The 18,612-nt window shown below is 41.2% G+C and overlaps 1 protein-coding gene across 1 annotated transcript in view; it reads left to right on the top strand.

The window, feature by feature from the left end:
* LOC145978339 (dipeptidase 1-like) overlaps nt 1-18,612 on the top strand; it is a 201,303-nt gene that overhangs the window by 162,108 nt on the left and 20,583 nt on the right. Inside the window, exons 8-10 of the mRNA XM_083110924.1 lie at nt 5,639-5,723; nt 8,699-8,774; nt 12,295-12,433. Of these exons, the coding sequence (XP_082967050.1) occupies nt 5,639-5,723; nt 8,699-8,774; nt 12,295-12,433 (300 nt within the window). The remainder of the gene's footprint in view (nt 1-5,638; nt 5,724-8,698; nt 8,775-12,294; nt 12,434-18,612) is intronic.

The following is an 18,612-nucleotide window of genomic DNA, read 5'->3' as shown; positions in this document are numbered from 1 at the left end:
TAATACTGGAACCGAACCAGGATACTCGCCTTGAGTAAACCAAAGATACGTTTTATATGTCTTATAATTTCACGCTGCTATGCAAGATTAATTGAAATTTATTTGTTTCCTCTTGAATACTGGTTACCATCGGGTGGCATATCTCAGATACCCCCAACCATCACCATGCCTTGTATACAGAGAAAGCAAATCTATTGAATGTCGTTACTTAAACTCTCCAAAATACAGACTCCAAACGAACTTCTGTCAGGACTAAGCCGACACTAATGGCAAATGTCCCCTCGACACCCTATCGTTCTCACATTTTCTATGTGTGGAGACGTATTTTCCCAAGGACGAACAAATACAACATCTAGTGTCCCTGATGTTCCCTTGTGTTTCTTTAGAACGCCAATCAACACGATTCTACCCGAGAAATTCGCACAAAATTTTACAATGAAACTTGCATGCACATGTAACAACAAATTCAAAATGATACTGCCCACTTAAAGCTGTTGGTTCCAAAATGATAGTGAGGCTGCTTGACTTGTTAAATGCTCCCATTTCAAATTTCCCGCAACAGACTGTCCATCAGATATTTTTACTGAGCTATAAACTTGACACTATACCCCAACTGAACTGACGTTTCAAAATAAACACAAGTTAGTATTCAAATGACAATTATATTCAAAAATTTATTTTAAACTACCCAAAGACACATTCGTTATTAAATCCGTCAAATTAAATATATTATCTTTAATATTTACATTTTGTACAAAGTAAAGTTACTATCACTGATTAGAGAGTGATGATCGCTCCGATGATCTCATCAGGCTTCATCTTTGAGCAATCATACTCAATATATGCATCCCATGCCATTTTCTTCTGACATGAGTGCGATGCCAGATCATTCTAACCCTGTACCAAATAAACAAAGCCCAGAGAAGACAAATACTCAAAATTTCCCCCAAAACTTTTGTATTGGTACTTTTCCGAGGAGACCTTTTTGTTCTTCTCTTCCTAATATGGCTTGGATGGAGAGATACTCTTCCTCCAGCTACAGTTCGACTTACTACCAAAGTTTTCTTGGGAAGTGAGTCAGTAGGTGACTTCATTTTAACTCTAATGCGCCTCCCATATCTGACTGAATAACCAGTGCCTAATTTCATGAAAGAAATGACACATGCCATACTGGCAATTCTTTTGGGCATAAGAACACGCATAGGACCACACCTAATGCAACTTCTGGGTTCGATTACTGAATTCCTCACAACAGTCTGCAATGGATAACCAACTACTGGTATGACTACGTTGTGTACCGAATGATCTTGAACTATGGACACTAAAGGTAAGTCAATACTATTTTCCCCAAACAGACACAACAGACAGGATAGATTTGTTCTGAGATGATACTGAATTTGAGTGTAGACACTGAGAATCCACCTTACTTTCCGGACACCCTGTATCAACTTGCACCGTGTGGACATGCTTACTCAACGAAGATGAACCTAGACAACCACTTTGTTTACAACCAACACCCAGTAAAGGAATTTGCAAGCTCGGTTTTGGGAAAGATGCATCTTTTGTGCAGAAGCCGACAGGGAAAGACTCGTCTCTGTTACCCGACACCCCAAAAGACCACTCCTCGCTTATCAAATATTTTCCTTTATTACCCTTGTGGTGTTTTTGCTCTAACGTTCTGTTTCGGTTCAGTTCGCTGGTACTCTGTGCATAACTTTCCGACCAGGAAGTCAGAGTGCCCGTGCAGTGGTCATGTTCGACCGAATGTGAAGTACACATGCAATTGGTGACCGCAGAAGAAGTTACAACACCATTCATCAGTTCAACTTTACTCCCTGACAAATCAAAATCCTTCGTCAAAGACTCATGCCTTTTTTCTACCAACTCAGCCCTGTATTGTGATACTGAAAACGTGAGATCGTGCAGACCCTCACTTGTTTTAATAACATCTTGCTGCAGCTCTAATATGCATTTACTGGTGCCCTCTAGATCAGACTGCAGTTTCCCCACTACCTTACTTGTATGAGCTGCAAGTTCTGTTTTGAGCAACTGATTGCTTTCATTGAGTTCTGATTTGAGCAACTGATTGCTGTCTCTGAGTTCTGATTTGAGCAACTGATTGCTGTCTCTGAGTTCTGATTTGAGCAACTGATTGCTGTCTCTGAGTTCTGATCTCAGTGACTCAGTGCATTCCTTGTACCTTTCCTGACTTTGTTTAATAAAGGCGAACAAGGAATCTAATGTGACCGGTTCCTGCTCTGTTGCCATTATTAATATTAGCTTTAACCACAGCAATTAACCAACTAAAGATTAACCTACTTGAAACCCAACAAGAAATCCAATAACGCAGCCACTCTGCACTTGAGTCCTCGTAATCTTGCGACGAGCTACATGACATTCGTTCAAACTTATGTAAGTGAACAAAAATGTGTTAAAACTAATTGGTTTAAACCAGAAAACAACGACTCCATAACTGAGTCTCAACGATCTTGAAACGTGCTAAATGTCATTAGTTCGAATTATTTGTTTTTAAGAAACTTTGCCTGATAGCGCTGGTGACGCGTGCAGATCGCTGGAAATTTAATTTCTATACCTTCAGATTCCAAATAGAAAATACTTAATTTACAACTAACAATAACCACTTTCCATAGTAACAGCATTAACCCAATTTACACATGCGAAATTCCCCCCTTCTGAAAAAGAAGAATTAATCATTTAAGCATTTTCACAAACAACCAAATACAAATGAAAGAAAATGTTGAAGAACGCAAATATAAACACAAGAAACAATGAACCTATTTATTGAGTTGAATATAACACATGTTTCCTGCTTATGAAAGCATTATCAATCAGTCCTTATTGAACTATGAGACGTGAAACAACTGTCGATACGTGATCGAAAAAATTACCATTTATAGTCATTTAGCATGCACATTTTATGTTATATAAAATGGGTTACAAAAGTCCATATTACTTCCTAAAATTGACATAAAACCAATCTTGGAACATGCTCCTCGTTTATTTTGGCAAGTACTGTACGTTTCTTGAACGAGAATAGATCGTTTTATGTGTGCACACAACCTTTTTCAGACATGGCGTCGATGGCCATTTTGTAATTATCGCATGGTTTGTAGCGAGTACTAGTACCGTGTCACATAAGTTCCAACACACGCGAGATAGCTATCTCTTAAACGAACTTTGCGTATCCGTAGGTACCACGATTTGCGAGAATTTTCTTCTTCTCAAAGTCACTTAAGGAAATTTAGTTTCCTTACCTTGTGTCTCGGGAACGAAGAATCCAGCATGCACGAGTCCACTCCTTACCTCTCTGGGAACCGAGAGCTCGACTCACTTCCAACGTTTTTTCTACGTTGTACTTCTACTCCATGCTTTTATCCGCCGTTTTATCCTAACAGCAGACGTCAGATTCGTCCAGAAACCACTGGAAACAATTACAATTTCCTCAACAGTCGTGACATATCTCTCTTCACTCCATTTTTCTTTTCCGGAAGTCCACTTTCGATCACCGCGCACCCCTATCGATAACTACCATCCTTTTTCACAGAGCACAATTGTCTTTACCAAACAACCATTTACATGATTTAGAAACCACACGTTAACAAATATGTGTATGCGCTAAAAAAAACCATTGTAATGCTTATTGAAATAAACTTTTTGCTGTTAATTAAACAATGGCATCTAGACCAAAACGCTGTAAATTTTATTATTCTCCGCCATAACTGCGAATTGCCCATGCGTGCAGTGGCCGACACATCAAAATGGCCCTGTGCATAAGCGAACCGGATAACAAACAAAGGAAATTACAATTTAAATACGCACAACGGTCAGAGCCATCTAGCGACTCCTCGCGTAACTACGAAAGCAACTAAGTTTTTTATACTGCATTGGCATTCCACCTGTCGTGAATTCTCTGCACTAGAAGAGTTTATCGTCTTAGGACGTAAGTTGGGCTTCTTTACCCCAGCAAACACACACGAAACTCAAGTTTCCAGAATGCCTTATGACAGCTCGTCATACTGTAGCAGTGTTTTCCCCTCCAGGGAGTGAACCGTCACTTGGTTAACTACACTCTGTCCCAGATATCTCTGGAGCAGGGGAACCAGAGCAAGTCTCTGCGCAAGTAGTGACGCGATATGGCTTAACCAATGAACACGTGAGAGGGAACTTGATTGCGTGGAGGTGGAAAGCGACTGCAGTTACCAGACTTTGCAACAGCGTGTACTGCTTCTCTCTGCCAACTCGATTTCCCTCCTTCTCTGGCGCTCACGCTCGGCCTAGCTCCAGAGACAGTTAGGACAGGGGAATGCTCACGTGTTCAGTGGTTTAGCCGTCTCGCGTCACTACTTGCGCAGAGACTTGCTCTCAGATATCTGGGACAGAGTGTAGTTAACCAAGTGACGGTTCACTCCCTGGAGGGAAAAACACTGCTACAGCCATCGACTGTTTGCAGCAGCTCGCGCTGATTTGCTCCGCTCTCTACCATTATTCGCGGTCTTACTTTACAGGTTAACGAGCCAGCGTAGTTAGTGGCAGTGAGGAAATTGGGTGATACTCTTTACATTTTCTGCTGAAGTGCCGCATATTCCTCCTCCCACTTGAGCATACTGTATCGCATAAACTAGCGAACAAAACTGTTAATGGAACATCAAAAACTAGGGAACGGATTTTAAGGTACAGCACCTGTTCAAAAATATAGCTGTTTTCATACCGATTGTTTTTTAGATATGTAGTTTAGGACATAAAATCAAGTAAAATAAACACACTTTGTCCCACCTTTTTGCACCTTTTCGTGAGATTAGCACATTTAACCCCCTATGACCCTCTCTTTGGCGCTTCCGCACCTTTTCCTTCTTTTTCTTTCATGTTCATTTTTAAAAAAAATGGACGGAAACATAAGCGATTTGCACTCTTATTGAGCAGGTACATAAAATTCAATGCTCTCATTTTGTAGAGTAGAACGAGATCTATAAAATGGTATAATATAATCATTGCAGCCCAAATTGTTTCCAAGATAATGTATCAAAACCTACGAGAGAAAACACAAACTTCAACAAAATCTATTCGGCAGATCCACAGTTCTCCATGCGGTCCGCGCGAATTATATAGAGAAGGCGCAGAAAAAGAGAGCATTGAATAAGGAATTTTATCAGTACCTTTTTTTTGCACCTCTTTGAAAACATTTTCAGGGCCTTTTTTTCCATTTCTCGACTATAATTTTGCACCTTAAAATTCTTTCCCTATTAACAAAAACGTAAAAATGAACTTTCTGAAAATAATCCATATTGTTTGCAGATATATTTAGTTGCCACCCTTTGCCTCCATCGCTATTGTGTTCTTATCAACCATTTATGAACTATCTCACTGAGATTACCTATTACAAGAATATATACACGTTCGTACACGTACACTGTTGTTCGCTCTCTCCATTTAAAGTTAATATGACTTATTATTACTTTTATTTATATTGAGGGAGGGGCAAAACTATATTCTACACCCTCCCCTCCCCATCTCCAAGTCATTGCCTAAGCACGACATATAATGGACTGAATATATTTTGTAAAATCTTAAAGTTATGTAAGATTTCTAATACATTTCTTTTCCTCTCCTTTCTTTGCAGGCGGAGAATGGAGGCATTGTGATGGTGGCCTTCTACAATTATTTTATAAGCTGCAATGAAACAGCTACGATGCAGGATGTTGTAGGTGAGTTTCTTCTTATCATTTTCAATTTATGCAGGGTGAGTCAACTAACATTACAACCAAAGCTATTAAAAACTTCTAAAACCGTTCATAGTTCAACATAATAAAAGTTACTTTTTATCCCTCTTCCTATTTCATTCTTGATATTGTTCTCCTCTATACACATGACTGAATCCCTGATGTTCATCTCGGTCGTTGTGTCTTACGCTCAACTTCACTTTATAATTTACTTGGGAAGTGATTGAAGCATTACAATGTAACAAATCCTGTTCTTAATGTCTTCTCTCCTACTTTCAATTGCGCCGAAACTAGTATGGCGTTTCCATTAAAAAGACGTAAGTTTGTGTTGAAAATCATTCTTACTTACGTGTTTGAAATGTCTGGGAAAGTACTCTTTCAATATGTATTGTTGTTCACGAAATATTTCCGGTGGTAAAGTTAGGTGACTCGCCCCGTATAAGTAAAACTAGTTCGTGAATTATAATCTGCTGCTGTTATGTGGGGATATAACATAAACTTTCGGTAACATATAGGATTATTAAATAATAGAAATGGATCCAAGATACGAGTTAAAACGCAACTTTGGTAATTTTGAACTCAAAATATCCGGCGATAAATTTTCACAACAAAAATGTTAAAAATGGCTTATTAGATGATTTGATTGAACTATTTTGACTTGGGAGTGTTAACTTTCAAACTGTTTGGTAGCTTTATCTCTTTGCTTGATTTTTTTTATTTTAAATTTTGTTATTTTTCCTACCACTTTTAACTAATTACGATTATGAGGATGACTAATGATATGATGAAAACTTTGAAGGAACATTGACAGAGAGCAACAACGCCCAGGCCGGGATTCAAACCCGCGACCCCTGGCGTTACAATTCCACCTTTATATTTGTTAATATTACAATTATTATATTAGGCGCATACAGAAAGTAAGTTTCCCTGAATCCCGCCGGAATTCAGGCACTTGCCATAGCGTGGGAACAACTTCTGTCTCCCTGCGTCGAAGTCCGTCGCCTGGGCGCCGAACCACGTCTGAACCTCTTCGTCGCTGTGAAAATGTTGACCGGACAGGAACTTTTTCAGGTGCAAGAACAGGCGGTAATCACTGGGAGTTAGATCCGGGTTATACGATGGATTATCGAACACCTCCCAACCGAACGTGTCCAGAACGGCTGCAGTGCGTCTAGCCATATGCGGCTTCGCATTGCCGTGCAGCAAGATCACCCCGGCACTGAGCTTACCACGTCGCTTATTCTGAATGGGTCGTCGCAATGTCCCCAGAGTTTCAAATTAACGGTTAGCGTTCACAGTGTCACCTCTGGGCAGAAACTTGATGAGCAGAATGCTATGTCTGTCCCAGAACACCGCCCACATCACTTTTCGCGCCGACACAGTCTATTTGTACTTCGTCCTGCATGGAGATCCACTGTGACACCAACGCATGGACTTCTGCTTGCTTTCTGGGGTGCTCTATGAAACCCACGTTTCATCCCCTGTGATGATCCGGTTGAGAAAATCGTCATCATCATGATAACGCTGCAGAAATGTCAGCGCCATGCCCATGTGTTTTCCTTTGTGTTCGGGCGTCAGTTGTTTCGGCACCCACCGGGCACACAATTTCCGGAACAAGAGGCGTTTGGTAACACTTTCGTGCAAGATCGACCGAGAAATCTGCGGGGAATGGCTTCTGAGTGCCGTGATCGTGACGCAACGATCCTCCAATATGCGCTGTTGCACCTGCTCCACAAGCTTGTCCATAACGGCCGATGGCCGCCCACTGCGCTTGTCGTCTTGCACATTCTGCTGGCCTTCAGTAAATGTCCTGCAACAACGACGCACCATCTGATTGCTCACGACGTCTGGTCTATACACCTGGCACAGCTGACGATGAATTTCGATCGACTGTATGTTTTATGCGTTCAATAACTTGATCACCAAACGAACCTCGGACGCGGCGGGAGATGGAATTAGAGCAGCCATGTTTCATCCCTGCCGCGATGTTACTGAGGACTTTTGGGAGGCTCTTCTAGGACATATACTAGCCAGGGCATGTGCCTCTCACGCAGGCGTAAACCAGTTTGAATTCATGGCCTGCTCCCTGTGGACTATACTGCATGTCTAATAGACCGTCCAAGGGTCTCAGGTTCGAATCCTGGCCTGGGCGTAGGTGTTTGTGAAGTGTCCCTTCATCAATTTTCATCATCATGTCACTCATCCCCATCTTCTTTATTGGCCAAAAGTGGCACAAAAAGCGAAGTAAAATTAGGCAAATCAATGAATCTAATAGCCCGTAGGCGTACTATTGATTCTTCAAGCATCGGAGATTGTTAGATTTACAAGGTTCATAGATTTGTGTCATGTCAAACTGGAGGTCGTGGGTTAGAATCGTTAATGTTGACTCCTTTCCTCAATTGATCGTACATCTACAACGCTGCTACTTTGTACAAAATATGTATAAACGATGCAGGAACACAAAATATATATATACATATTTGTGCTTCGTAGTAAGTTCATCTAACTTTGTTCCAGATCACACTTGGACCTTTCAATTTATTCTGAAACTCGCCAGCAAAATTCATGTTGCTAAACTTTACAGCATGTTGCGCTTCTTTTGCTCCTAATTTGGTTTCCAAACAGGAAAAATATCACCGAGATCCAAGAATTCCTTTCTAAATTTGCATTTTTTTCAACCTCATTAGCCTTGAATAGCATTTTTCATCACGGAAGTGCAGTGCTGTCTTACGAACTCCATCAATCAATGGAGAATTGGAGCAACCGATAAGATGAAGCACTTGCTTGCTTAATTTAAACTTCTTCTCGGGAAACAATTGATCGACGTTCTGTTTTTGTTCTGTAAAAGATATTTCATTTCGATACATTATTTCTGCGGATATACTGATGTCGATGTCCTATGATATTTTCTAACAGACCATTCGTCATTCACTTATTTTTTTTCCTGTTTTCTCTTTCAGCTCACATCAATCACATTAGAGAGGTTGCGGGGGTGGATCACGTTGGCATCGGAGCCGGATATGATGGGATCAACTTGTAAGTATATTATTTTAATGCACTTTCTCAAAACGATAATAATAATATTTGTTGAAAGTTCACAGTACATAATTATTATTATGTGCCAAGCAGTAGTGGTAGTAGGAGTCCCTGGTTCGATTCCTCGTGGTGGCACATTCCGCAGTGGTTTTGATCTCAATTTAAACTGCACGTCCAGTCCCGAGTAGCATATCTGTGCGTAAAGTGGACTTACACTCTATCCCAGGAATCTGTGGAGCAAGGCCGCGCATAGCGGCAGAGATGGAACGAATCGAGTGGGCAGAGAGAAGCAGTACACGCTGCTGGGAAGGTTGGTAACTGCAGGCGCTTTCCACCTCCACGCAATACCGTTTCCTCTCAAGTGTTCCTTGACGGAGCCGTCTCGCGTCACTACTTGCGCAGTGACTTGCTTTCGTTCGCTTGCTCCAGAGATCGCCGGCACAGAGTATACACTTTTAATTTTATTTTAATTTTCATATCATACCATCCAGAAGTGGGATTGATTCCGGTAGTCGTTAGGTAGGCCATGGCCTTCACGGGGTGTTCCGCCACGGGTCATTTATTTGATTTTACATATGAGCAGTGCTCGAGAAAGTTTCTTCAAAGCTAGGCGCCAGCTCTGAAAATCAGGCACCAGGAAACCACCTACTAGCAATTGTGCATACTACGTACAGTATGTTTCAAAAGTTGCGCAATCCAAACTTTGAAAATATATATCATGAAATCGTACGAGATATTTACACCGGGTTTACTGCACTAAACTAATCCTGTAGGCTATCACTGGGTTCATAAATTTATGTTAGCATTTATCTAAATGAAATCAATTATATTATTTTAAAAATCATTGTTAATTTGCTGAAAACATCTGAGAACTCATTTTCAACAATATATACCAACTCAAACAATTTGTGGGATCATTTGTTGGTGTTTGACTGGTAGTAAAACAGTTGCTTTGTGAGGTACAGCAGAAGCAGGGCATTTTTATTGGGAAACCTCTTGCACATGAGTGTAAGAATGAGTAGTAAAATACTCTTCAGCAATGCACACGCGCTGCTCCAATGAATACGCCATGCTGAATCAATTTAAAAAACAGGTACAGTAGCGCCGAAAGTGAGCCAAGGGCAGCCTAAGTTTCTCTCAAGAGTCCAATTTCGGCACAAAATCTTGATTTACGATTTTTCACGTAAATGTATAGCCAATACTTAGACACATGTTGCATGCAACTGTTGGCAATATTTCAACCTGCTAATGTTGACATATACAGATATATGTCTCAAAAATGGCACTTTTCACTCAACCCATAAAATCGCCAGTCAAAAATTCATCAAATGTTGCACATGACCAATATTGGTCGCAAATGACAGACTGACATGGCATCAGTCATAATTGTCTAATTATGACCCTTCGATAATTTCTTACATATTTTTCTTACTCAGAAGTTCATTTCTGGAAAAATTTGAATGCTGCTTTCCGCCAGTTATTAATTTATATAATTTTCTGTACGAAGTGAACTGATAATTGTAAGCATTGAATAATATCTCGATGGATGAGGCTTTATAATGCAGAATACCCGGTGTAAATATATCTTACGGTTTTCATGATATACATTTCCAAAGTTTGGATTATGCGACTTTTGAAACTTTCTGTATAAGATGCTGAGCATGACGGTATTCAACACATCGCTAAATTATTTGAGAAAGCAGGAAATGGGGGACAAAGGGTAAGAAATTGTTACTGATTCTATGGAATGTTCACAACGTTGATAAAAAAAAATTGCTAACTTACGCTGTACTGCAATTTGAACTTAGAATCATCAAAATTTCATACATATTACAGCAAAAGATCACAGTCGCCAGGCTGAAATTTTTATTCGCCATGGCGACTTGGCGACCGTGAATTTTCGAGCCCTGCATATGAGGATAGGAAAGTAAAATATTACGTTTTAGTTTGACTAATTCATTTGTTTTACATTCCACGTCAGTGTGAATATGGAGTCCAGTGTGCGACCAATCTTCACAATTTCGTGCACAACGATTATTAATTGACGGGCACAACATTGTTTAAGTTGAATATTTATTTTCCAATCGCACTCAGTTTATCGATTAAGATAGCACACACACAAAAATAATTACTACAGAATAGAAAAGAAGCCTCTGTACGAAATATGCTTAGTATCACTGTCTAGACAATTATAAACTGAATGCGCTATGGAGCTCAATAAATGCAGAGTACAAAAAAAAATCTGTTACCGGTGGGAAGACCTTTGAGTAGTTTGATGGCCCACTGTATTTGTTGTAAAAGTCACAGGTTCGTCGATCCCACGACACACATTAAATAATTCGTTCACTTGAAAATAAGTGAAGCGTTGCTCTCTTGATACGTATCGCACTAGGTAAAAAGATAAACAGTGGATAATGCCCAATTAAGAAATAAGATTACATACTACGTATTTCTAGATAATGTTGTTTCGCATATTCAGAAAATATAGTTTTAGATTGAACTTAAGTGATATTCTCTCCATTTTTTGGACACACCTTAATGCTCTGAATGTTTGATCCTAGAACCATTGTGAAATTTCCTGGTATTTACTTTGTATGTACGAGAATCGGTCAAAAAATAAGTTGCACTTGCCCATGATATGTTATCTGAAAGATACATTTTGATGAAAGTGGCTGTGAACACTGCTCACGGTTCTCTTACGCCGTGGCTGTTAAGGATTTTATATAATCAGTTTGAACATGTCGTTGGAAGTGTTGTCCAAACTATAAGTGCAAGTGCATGCAGCTACTAGTTCTTTGTAGGTAAGAAGCTGTAACCTCACTGAGATTCATCGTCAAATGCATGAAGTGTACCACGATAAATCAATTTCCCGAAAGGCGATCGTAAAATGGTGTGTGTAGTTCGAGAATGTTCGTACGGACATTGAGAACTACTACCAGGAAAAAGGCTGTCAACTGCTAAGACGATGGACAATATCGAACATGTTAATGAACTAGACCTCACGCCCTGCGATTTCCGTGTGTTTGGGTCCATGAAAGAAGAACTTGCGAAGGGGCGATATCATTCCGACCAGGAAGTTTAAACTGCGATGAAATAATGGTTATCGAAAGTTTGACGGGATTTCTTCAAAGGTGCAGGGAAACTGGTGTGACGCTATGACAAATGTTTGAACAGACTTTGTGATAGTTTTGATAGTGTCCATTTATTAAATACAAGAACTGTCCTTCACATTCCATGCGCTATTTTTTTCATGCTGTGCAATAACATTTTTACTGACCCTCGTAATATGTTTGCACTTGCATGTACGTACATCAAAGGACAGAGAACAATATGGTACTTACACGTGTGAGGAAGTTAAAACAGATTGATAAGAACAAAGAAGCATGTATATTCATAATGTATTATAATCATTGCATGCAGTCTTTATTTTGTAGTGCAGTTGAAGTTTGCGCTTGCATCGAAAGATGCCCTTGAGCGAACTATTTAGCAAGACTTACGTGTTTCCCAAATCTCTTTGCAGAACTCCAGAAGGACTTGAGGATGTATCGCGGTATCCTTATCTCCTGGCAGAGTTGATGAGGAGCAGTCGGTGGACGGAGAAGGACGTCGAGAAACTCGCTGGTCGAAATCTCATCAGGGTGTTCAGGGACGTTGAAAGGGTAAGTAGAGCTGTCTGTTGTTCTCACTGCTTTTCTCCAGCACGCTCCAGAAGTGGACTAAGATTAGGAGATCTCATTCCTAGATATCATACCACAACGATTTTGAAACAATGGCCTCATGGTGTGCAATGGAAAACTATACTGCACAGTCGTAGACTCTATTAAATATGCATCGATATCTTATTTCTCTGCATGAGTCTCGCCCATTTTATTTTACACCCAGCAATTCAAGCCGAAAGTCAAGTGTTTTCGGAAGAGAACTTAGATGCATTTGACCGACGTAGTTTATTTCACTACATTGAGCCTCAATTTACCAAAATTATACCGTGTATTTCAACTGCGGTTATCTTGATAGTTAACTAACATTGCTTGACGTAATTTAAATAGATAATTGATCTCTTTAACCTAACTCGTTTAACCAATAATAAATTTTCCCAAAGACAGAGGTATGGAATTTTTCTTCAAGGGGAGCGGAAGAACTTAATGACTTGCCATCCACAATTATTTTCTAAATCTAATCTCTCCTTTCTCTATCATATGTTATATTATATTTGAACTGAATCACGTTCCTTTCCTGTCACTGTCGGCTAGTCGCGACGATGAGGATGATTGATAATTACCATACGAAACTGATGAATGCACACTCGCAAAGAACACCTATGCCCAGGCCGTGACTCCAACCTCGGACTTTTGGTGGTGTAATAGAAAGTCAATCACTTAACTCTCAGTCACCGACTTGACAATCAGCGTCTTTCCCTCCCTCGTATCTGCCTGATACCTCCACATACCGAAGTGGCAACGTTGTCGCCCTTTAAGTAATGGATGTTTCGGGTTCTATATCCCGCGGAGGACCAATGCAGTTTGTTCGAATCCCTGTTTTTTCAGTCCCGATTAACCTATCCGTGCATAAAGTGTACTTAAAAGAAAAATAAAAGAAATTCATAAACGAGGGTTCGACATAAGGCATAGATTCTTTTTTATTTCTTCGAGAATGCAGGATTAGCACGAATTATACAAATGGAAGGCGGCAGTGTAAAGTATTGTGGAATGCATGAACGTGTGTACCAGGTATAAGGTAGGGAAACAAGCAAAAATCCTTAAAGATAGCATAGTGCCACATGTGTTTACAAGTCTGAAAGCATTAGACTTTGTACCCGTATTTCCATTCGTGCACACTATTATCAATATATACATATATCATTTTTCTTCTACATTTATTATTATTATCGAACATTCAGCACGTCTCCAAATCCCCGTCAGTTTCAGAGAAGCCAAGCAAAGGTCATTTGCCTTGCCCACAAAAGGCGACGGCTATATTTAAGCTTTCTCTCGCAGAAGCTCCTTTGTCTCCCCAACGTGAAATATTTCCATTCTTCCCTGCAACCAACCCCCTCCTCCACGCCAGCCAATAGAAAGTGGACATGGACAAAAAACCCTAACCCAACGGTGAATTTTGGCTGTTCAGTGTGCGTCTATAAGCTAGACAGACAAGTGGGTGTTGAGAATTCAAGTGACAAGTCGGTGTTGAGAATTCAGGTGACAAGTCTGTGTTTAGAATTTATGGTGACAAACCTGTGTCTAGGAATAGTACAGAAAAGTCGGTGTCATGAAGAGTGTGGGTTAAGAAGCCAGTGTCCCTCAGTGCCCAGAGTATTGCACATAACATTTGAGTTAAAATGAACGGGATAGTTTTCGTCACAAGATAAACTATATCTTTTTTACATATAAAAGTACAGTATATATGTAACTGGTCAGTGTACAGACACAGATGTGAACTGTGACGTGTGCTTCCGCGGCCTGATATATATGTAGCAATCGTCACCGGAGAGCAGTGTGATTGACACCACGGACAGTTGGTACAATCAGGCTCCCTAAGGACAGGCTATGTATACATCAATACACAGCGCCAGGACATCGGTGTAAGTGTGCCGGAATTGAAATTAAGGTGTGGACTTGCAATTCTCATTATGATGTAGAGATTCTTAACATAATACATATTCACATAACACAGTCCATCAATCAAATCGCTATAATTTCATGTGCAACCCCATCTTTTTCCCTATCTCAATAATATTTTCTATTTGTTTATGTGTACCGTACAGGTACATCCGGGCATCGAACCCTGGACGGCTTGGTCCCCAACCGCCTATTGTTCGGCTTGAACCAAGCGGCCCAGGGGGGAAGGAACTAGCTTGTACGGCCACAACTTTTACAGGAACAAAAGAGGCGCATACTACTATAGGGCACTATTCCCTACAGTTTCCACCAGGTCTGTGGATTCTCTGGCATTTCTCACCCAAAGAACGGCTATTTTGATGCATGCTGTATACGGCGTGGCACGACGTTTTACCAAACATTGAATTAACACTGCCTCTGCACAATAACCGCTCATCACAATTCCCTCTAATGCCGTGTAATGATCTCCGGGACATATGATCATATTGTGGTACCACCGTTTAAATTTGAGAAAAATATAGTTGCGATGACTTATTCCCCAGCCCTTGCATATAAGGGTTGTGCCATGTTTAATTTCGGATGAGTTCATATTAAAGTTAAATTGCGCTATCTTCTTGGCATCTCCAGGCAAAACAAAACGGTCAACATTTAGCTCCAGTTTCAGGTGAGGATAAAGCGAATTTTCACGGAGCAAGGTTGGAGCTATATGGAGGGTGTGGCACATCTTCCATATTTTCTTTGCCCAAATATTGGGGAAAAAAAACATTGACACACTCAGTACCCACCTTGCACAGACAAGTGCCATGACCAAGTGCTTGTGACGAAAGATGAAAACACCCCCATGAGAGATGTCCCACAGAATAATGAGGAGCTAGGAGCTTCACGCATTGTTCGTGACAGGCGCTACGTGGTGAACCAATTGGATCACTCTTATCAAAAAAGCAAAGCAGAAAACCTGTTATTCTCCATTACTTCTGTGTTTGGGATTACCCCAGTTTATTCTACTACATTCTGTGACAGTCAGATTTACCGTCATTATTATTATTATCATTATTATTCAAGTATGTAGCGGTAAAAAGACGTGTTGATTCAAAGTGTTGAGTGTTTTAATTTGTAAAATTACATATTTGATTTTTGCCAAGCCGACGGTAGGAACGAGACATTCGCGTGTGTTAAGGGTGAGCACCTGAAGGGTCACGCTATGCGTCTAAAGCTTAGGAAATTCGACCGTAATGACAAACATTTAAATATCTCGGTTTCCAACGGTCAGATTCATATGAAACTTATACCAGCGCAGCGGCATGTGTGCAAGGACGGATGTGTGGAGTTTCGTCACGATCAAGCGACAATTACGGACGCCAGATCAAATCGGTTCTAATTGATCAGTTTGTGGACAGCGATTGCAATTGAGCTATGGGCGACAGCCAGGCGGAGGCTTAATCCGCACAAGTAAACTTCGGACACGGTCCGTCCTAGTTTGGAGACAATAGAGCGTGGTGGAATAACCTCTTCGGAAGCGTCGCTCCAACGTGCGCCTAGCGTCCTTTTTCAAAATCCAAATAAAACGAAGGACATGGTTTTTCGATACACAGTCTTACCGCGATCCTTGTAGCGAGAGGAGCTCCGTGCTACCTCTCCATATACAGTTTTGCCGCGATTCTTGGGACGAGAGCACCTTCGTGCTACCTTTCGTGTACAGTGGACTTTGTTGTGTTGTGCGAACACCAGTGTGTGTGATAGGCAGTAAGTCTACACGAGTGCGCCTACCTCAACCGCTGGGGGAAGTTGAAGCGAAACCGTGTTTCCGTGATTACCTTACGCCATTTATAATTTTTGAGAAACGAGGAACACCGGAAATTATGGCGGGCTAGAAGAAGAAAGGAGATGAGGGCGTTACGTCGATTCGCCAGATGTCAGAAGAAACTACGCCGATGATGCCTATCCGCCGCTATGGAGAGAGAGAGAGAACGTCGAACGCCGCCCTATTGATACGCAGATGACGCCTACCATCCGCCACGTTGACGCCCCGACGACGCCGACGACGCCTACCAGCCGCGACAGAGAGACGTAGAGAGAGATGTTGACGCCCCGACGACGCCTACCAGCCGCGACAGAGAGATGTAGAGAGAGATGTTGACGCCCCGACGACGCCGACGACGCCTACAACGACCGCTCAGATGCGACGTCCGAACCGCGCCATACCACGGAGATCCACCGATCCCGAGAGGAAGAGCAGCCGGGGAACTAGGTGTTTGAACACGTTTCGCATCTCCATCGTCGCGACCAAGGAAACCTTCCGTGTGAATAATATGTGTTTTTCAATCGCCCATAACGACGCCAGGATGCACCTCGGAAGCTGAGAGTTGGTAATGTATTCATCTGTGTGATTGTCAGCACGTGACGGCCCGATTGATTTAGAGAACGCCCTTGAAATTCGTCAACATTTTGAAAACGCCCACTCAACTCGAAATTTTATATCAAACTCCCGTCGCGCTTGTCATTTGTAATTTATTCGTCTCAGGTCAATTTTTCTTATTCCTTGTGATATTTTTTTTATGATCTTAAATTCATTGTTGTTTGTGCTCCTTTGTATTTGTTTAAAGTGTGTACTATTAGAGTAAAGCGCCGCCCGCTTAATTGCATATTCTACTTGAGGTTTGTTCATTTTTTATGTGTCAATGCTAGCTATGTCAGGCCGCATGTGTGATTATTTAGTAAAAGTATTTGCCTGGTAATGTGAATTGCTCGTCGCGGCGAAGTGTTTAAGTGCCGCCTGCTAGCGAGTATAGGTTTGCGTCACTCAACGGAGGTTATTTGTTATGTTTGAACCACGTGAGGCCTTGTAAAAGGAAAACGTCCGCCCACGTGAATGTAATTGCCGTTGAGACGCCTTTGTTTATACTGGTCAAGTAATGTATTGTCACCGCGCCGACTAGTTTCTTTTTTAAAAACAAAAGGTGAACCTAAGTAAGGGCTGGCTAGGATTTAAGTAGCACTGGAGCAAAATCACAAATGACCTGATTAGACAAATAGTAAGATAAAATTAATTGAGAATGCAATAATTAGGGCTTGTCGTGATAAAACCTGTACATGTCATGTATAATTTCTTGTGTCGATGACCCCATGAGGATTGAATCTGAGAGAGAATGTGAGAGTGCAAGTGTGGGGACCTGTAACAATTCCATTTTTGTTGGTTATGAATCGAATATACTTTTTATTTTCATGTTAATTTTGGGCTATATCATTTTCGTATGCAGGTCGCTACCCGTGATTTTCAGGTATGCAGCTAGCCGCTTCCCGGCTACAGGTAAAGAGGTGGTAATTTGAAAGTACATATGTCTTTGTTTTTATTCGATATGGTTCATTACTATGCACTGTTGGTCACCGGTTCCTACACACGAACTTAACCTGGACCGTAACGCTATTTCGCTTGTCCGAGGGAGATTTTGCCGCCTCTATCTAGGTAGTGGTAGCATTTGTTTTCCCGGGCAAGGCAGTGCAGGACCATACATTTTTGGCGCCGCGAACAGGGGACCGGTTTTTTTTTAAATCGAAAGCATCATCAGTGCAGGTGTATACATTTTTGGCGCCGCGAACACAGGGACCGGTATATTTTAAATCGAAAGCACCCTCAGTGCAGGTGCATATGTCGTTTTTGTAAGGGCTACGTCAGGCGTATTTTGGTGTCATGTAACTGTGTTTCATTGTGAGATTTTATTGTTTTATTTTTGACGTGAGGTGGTAATTGAGACATTAGGCGTTTATTTTTGTCAAGGTAGTAGGGCAGCTACTTAAGGCGTTAGGCATTTTACAATTTTTGTTTGGCATATGGCATTAGGCGTTAAGTTGAGTTCTGGCAAAAGGGGAATCGACCGCCCTTATCTTTTTTCGTTTGTGAATTGTTTAAATACATATATTGGTATATATTGTGAGCGCTCACGTTTACGCTTGTCAGCGAGCATTGAGAATCGACCGAGGGTTGAATATTTGATTTCATGAAATTGCGCAACCGCCGCATCGAGAACTTAAACATGAGTGACGTAAGGGTGATTTGCGATGTCTGCAGCGAGGAGTTCCCAGAAAGTCAAAACGTCGGCACAGCTAGCCAGGTTTGTTCCCGGTGCGATGTCCCGTTAAGTCCGCGTGAAGAAACCAGTCTACCGAACAGCGGAGGGCAAGCCAATGAGACCAGCGCGCAACAGGTATCTACGGGAAGAGCAGAA

Source organism: Lepisma saccharinum, chromosome 24, assembly GCF_977018435.1.
Source record: "Lepisma saccharinum chromosome 24, izLepSacc3.1, whole genome shotgun sequence".
NCBI lineage: Eukaryota > Metazoa > Arthropoda > Insecta > Zygentoma > Lepismatidae > Lepisma > Lepisma saccharinum.
Note: the sequence above shows the minus strand (reverse complement) of the source record. Positions and strands in the feature narration are given on the sequence as shown.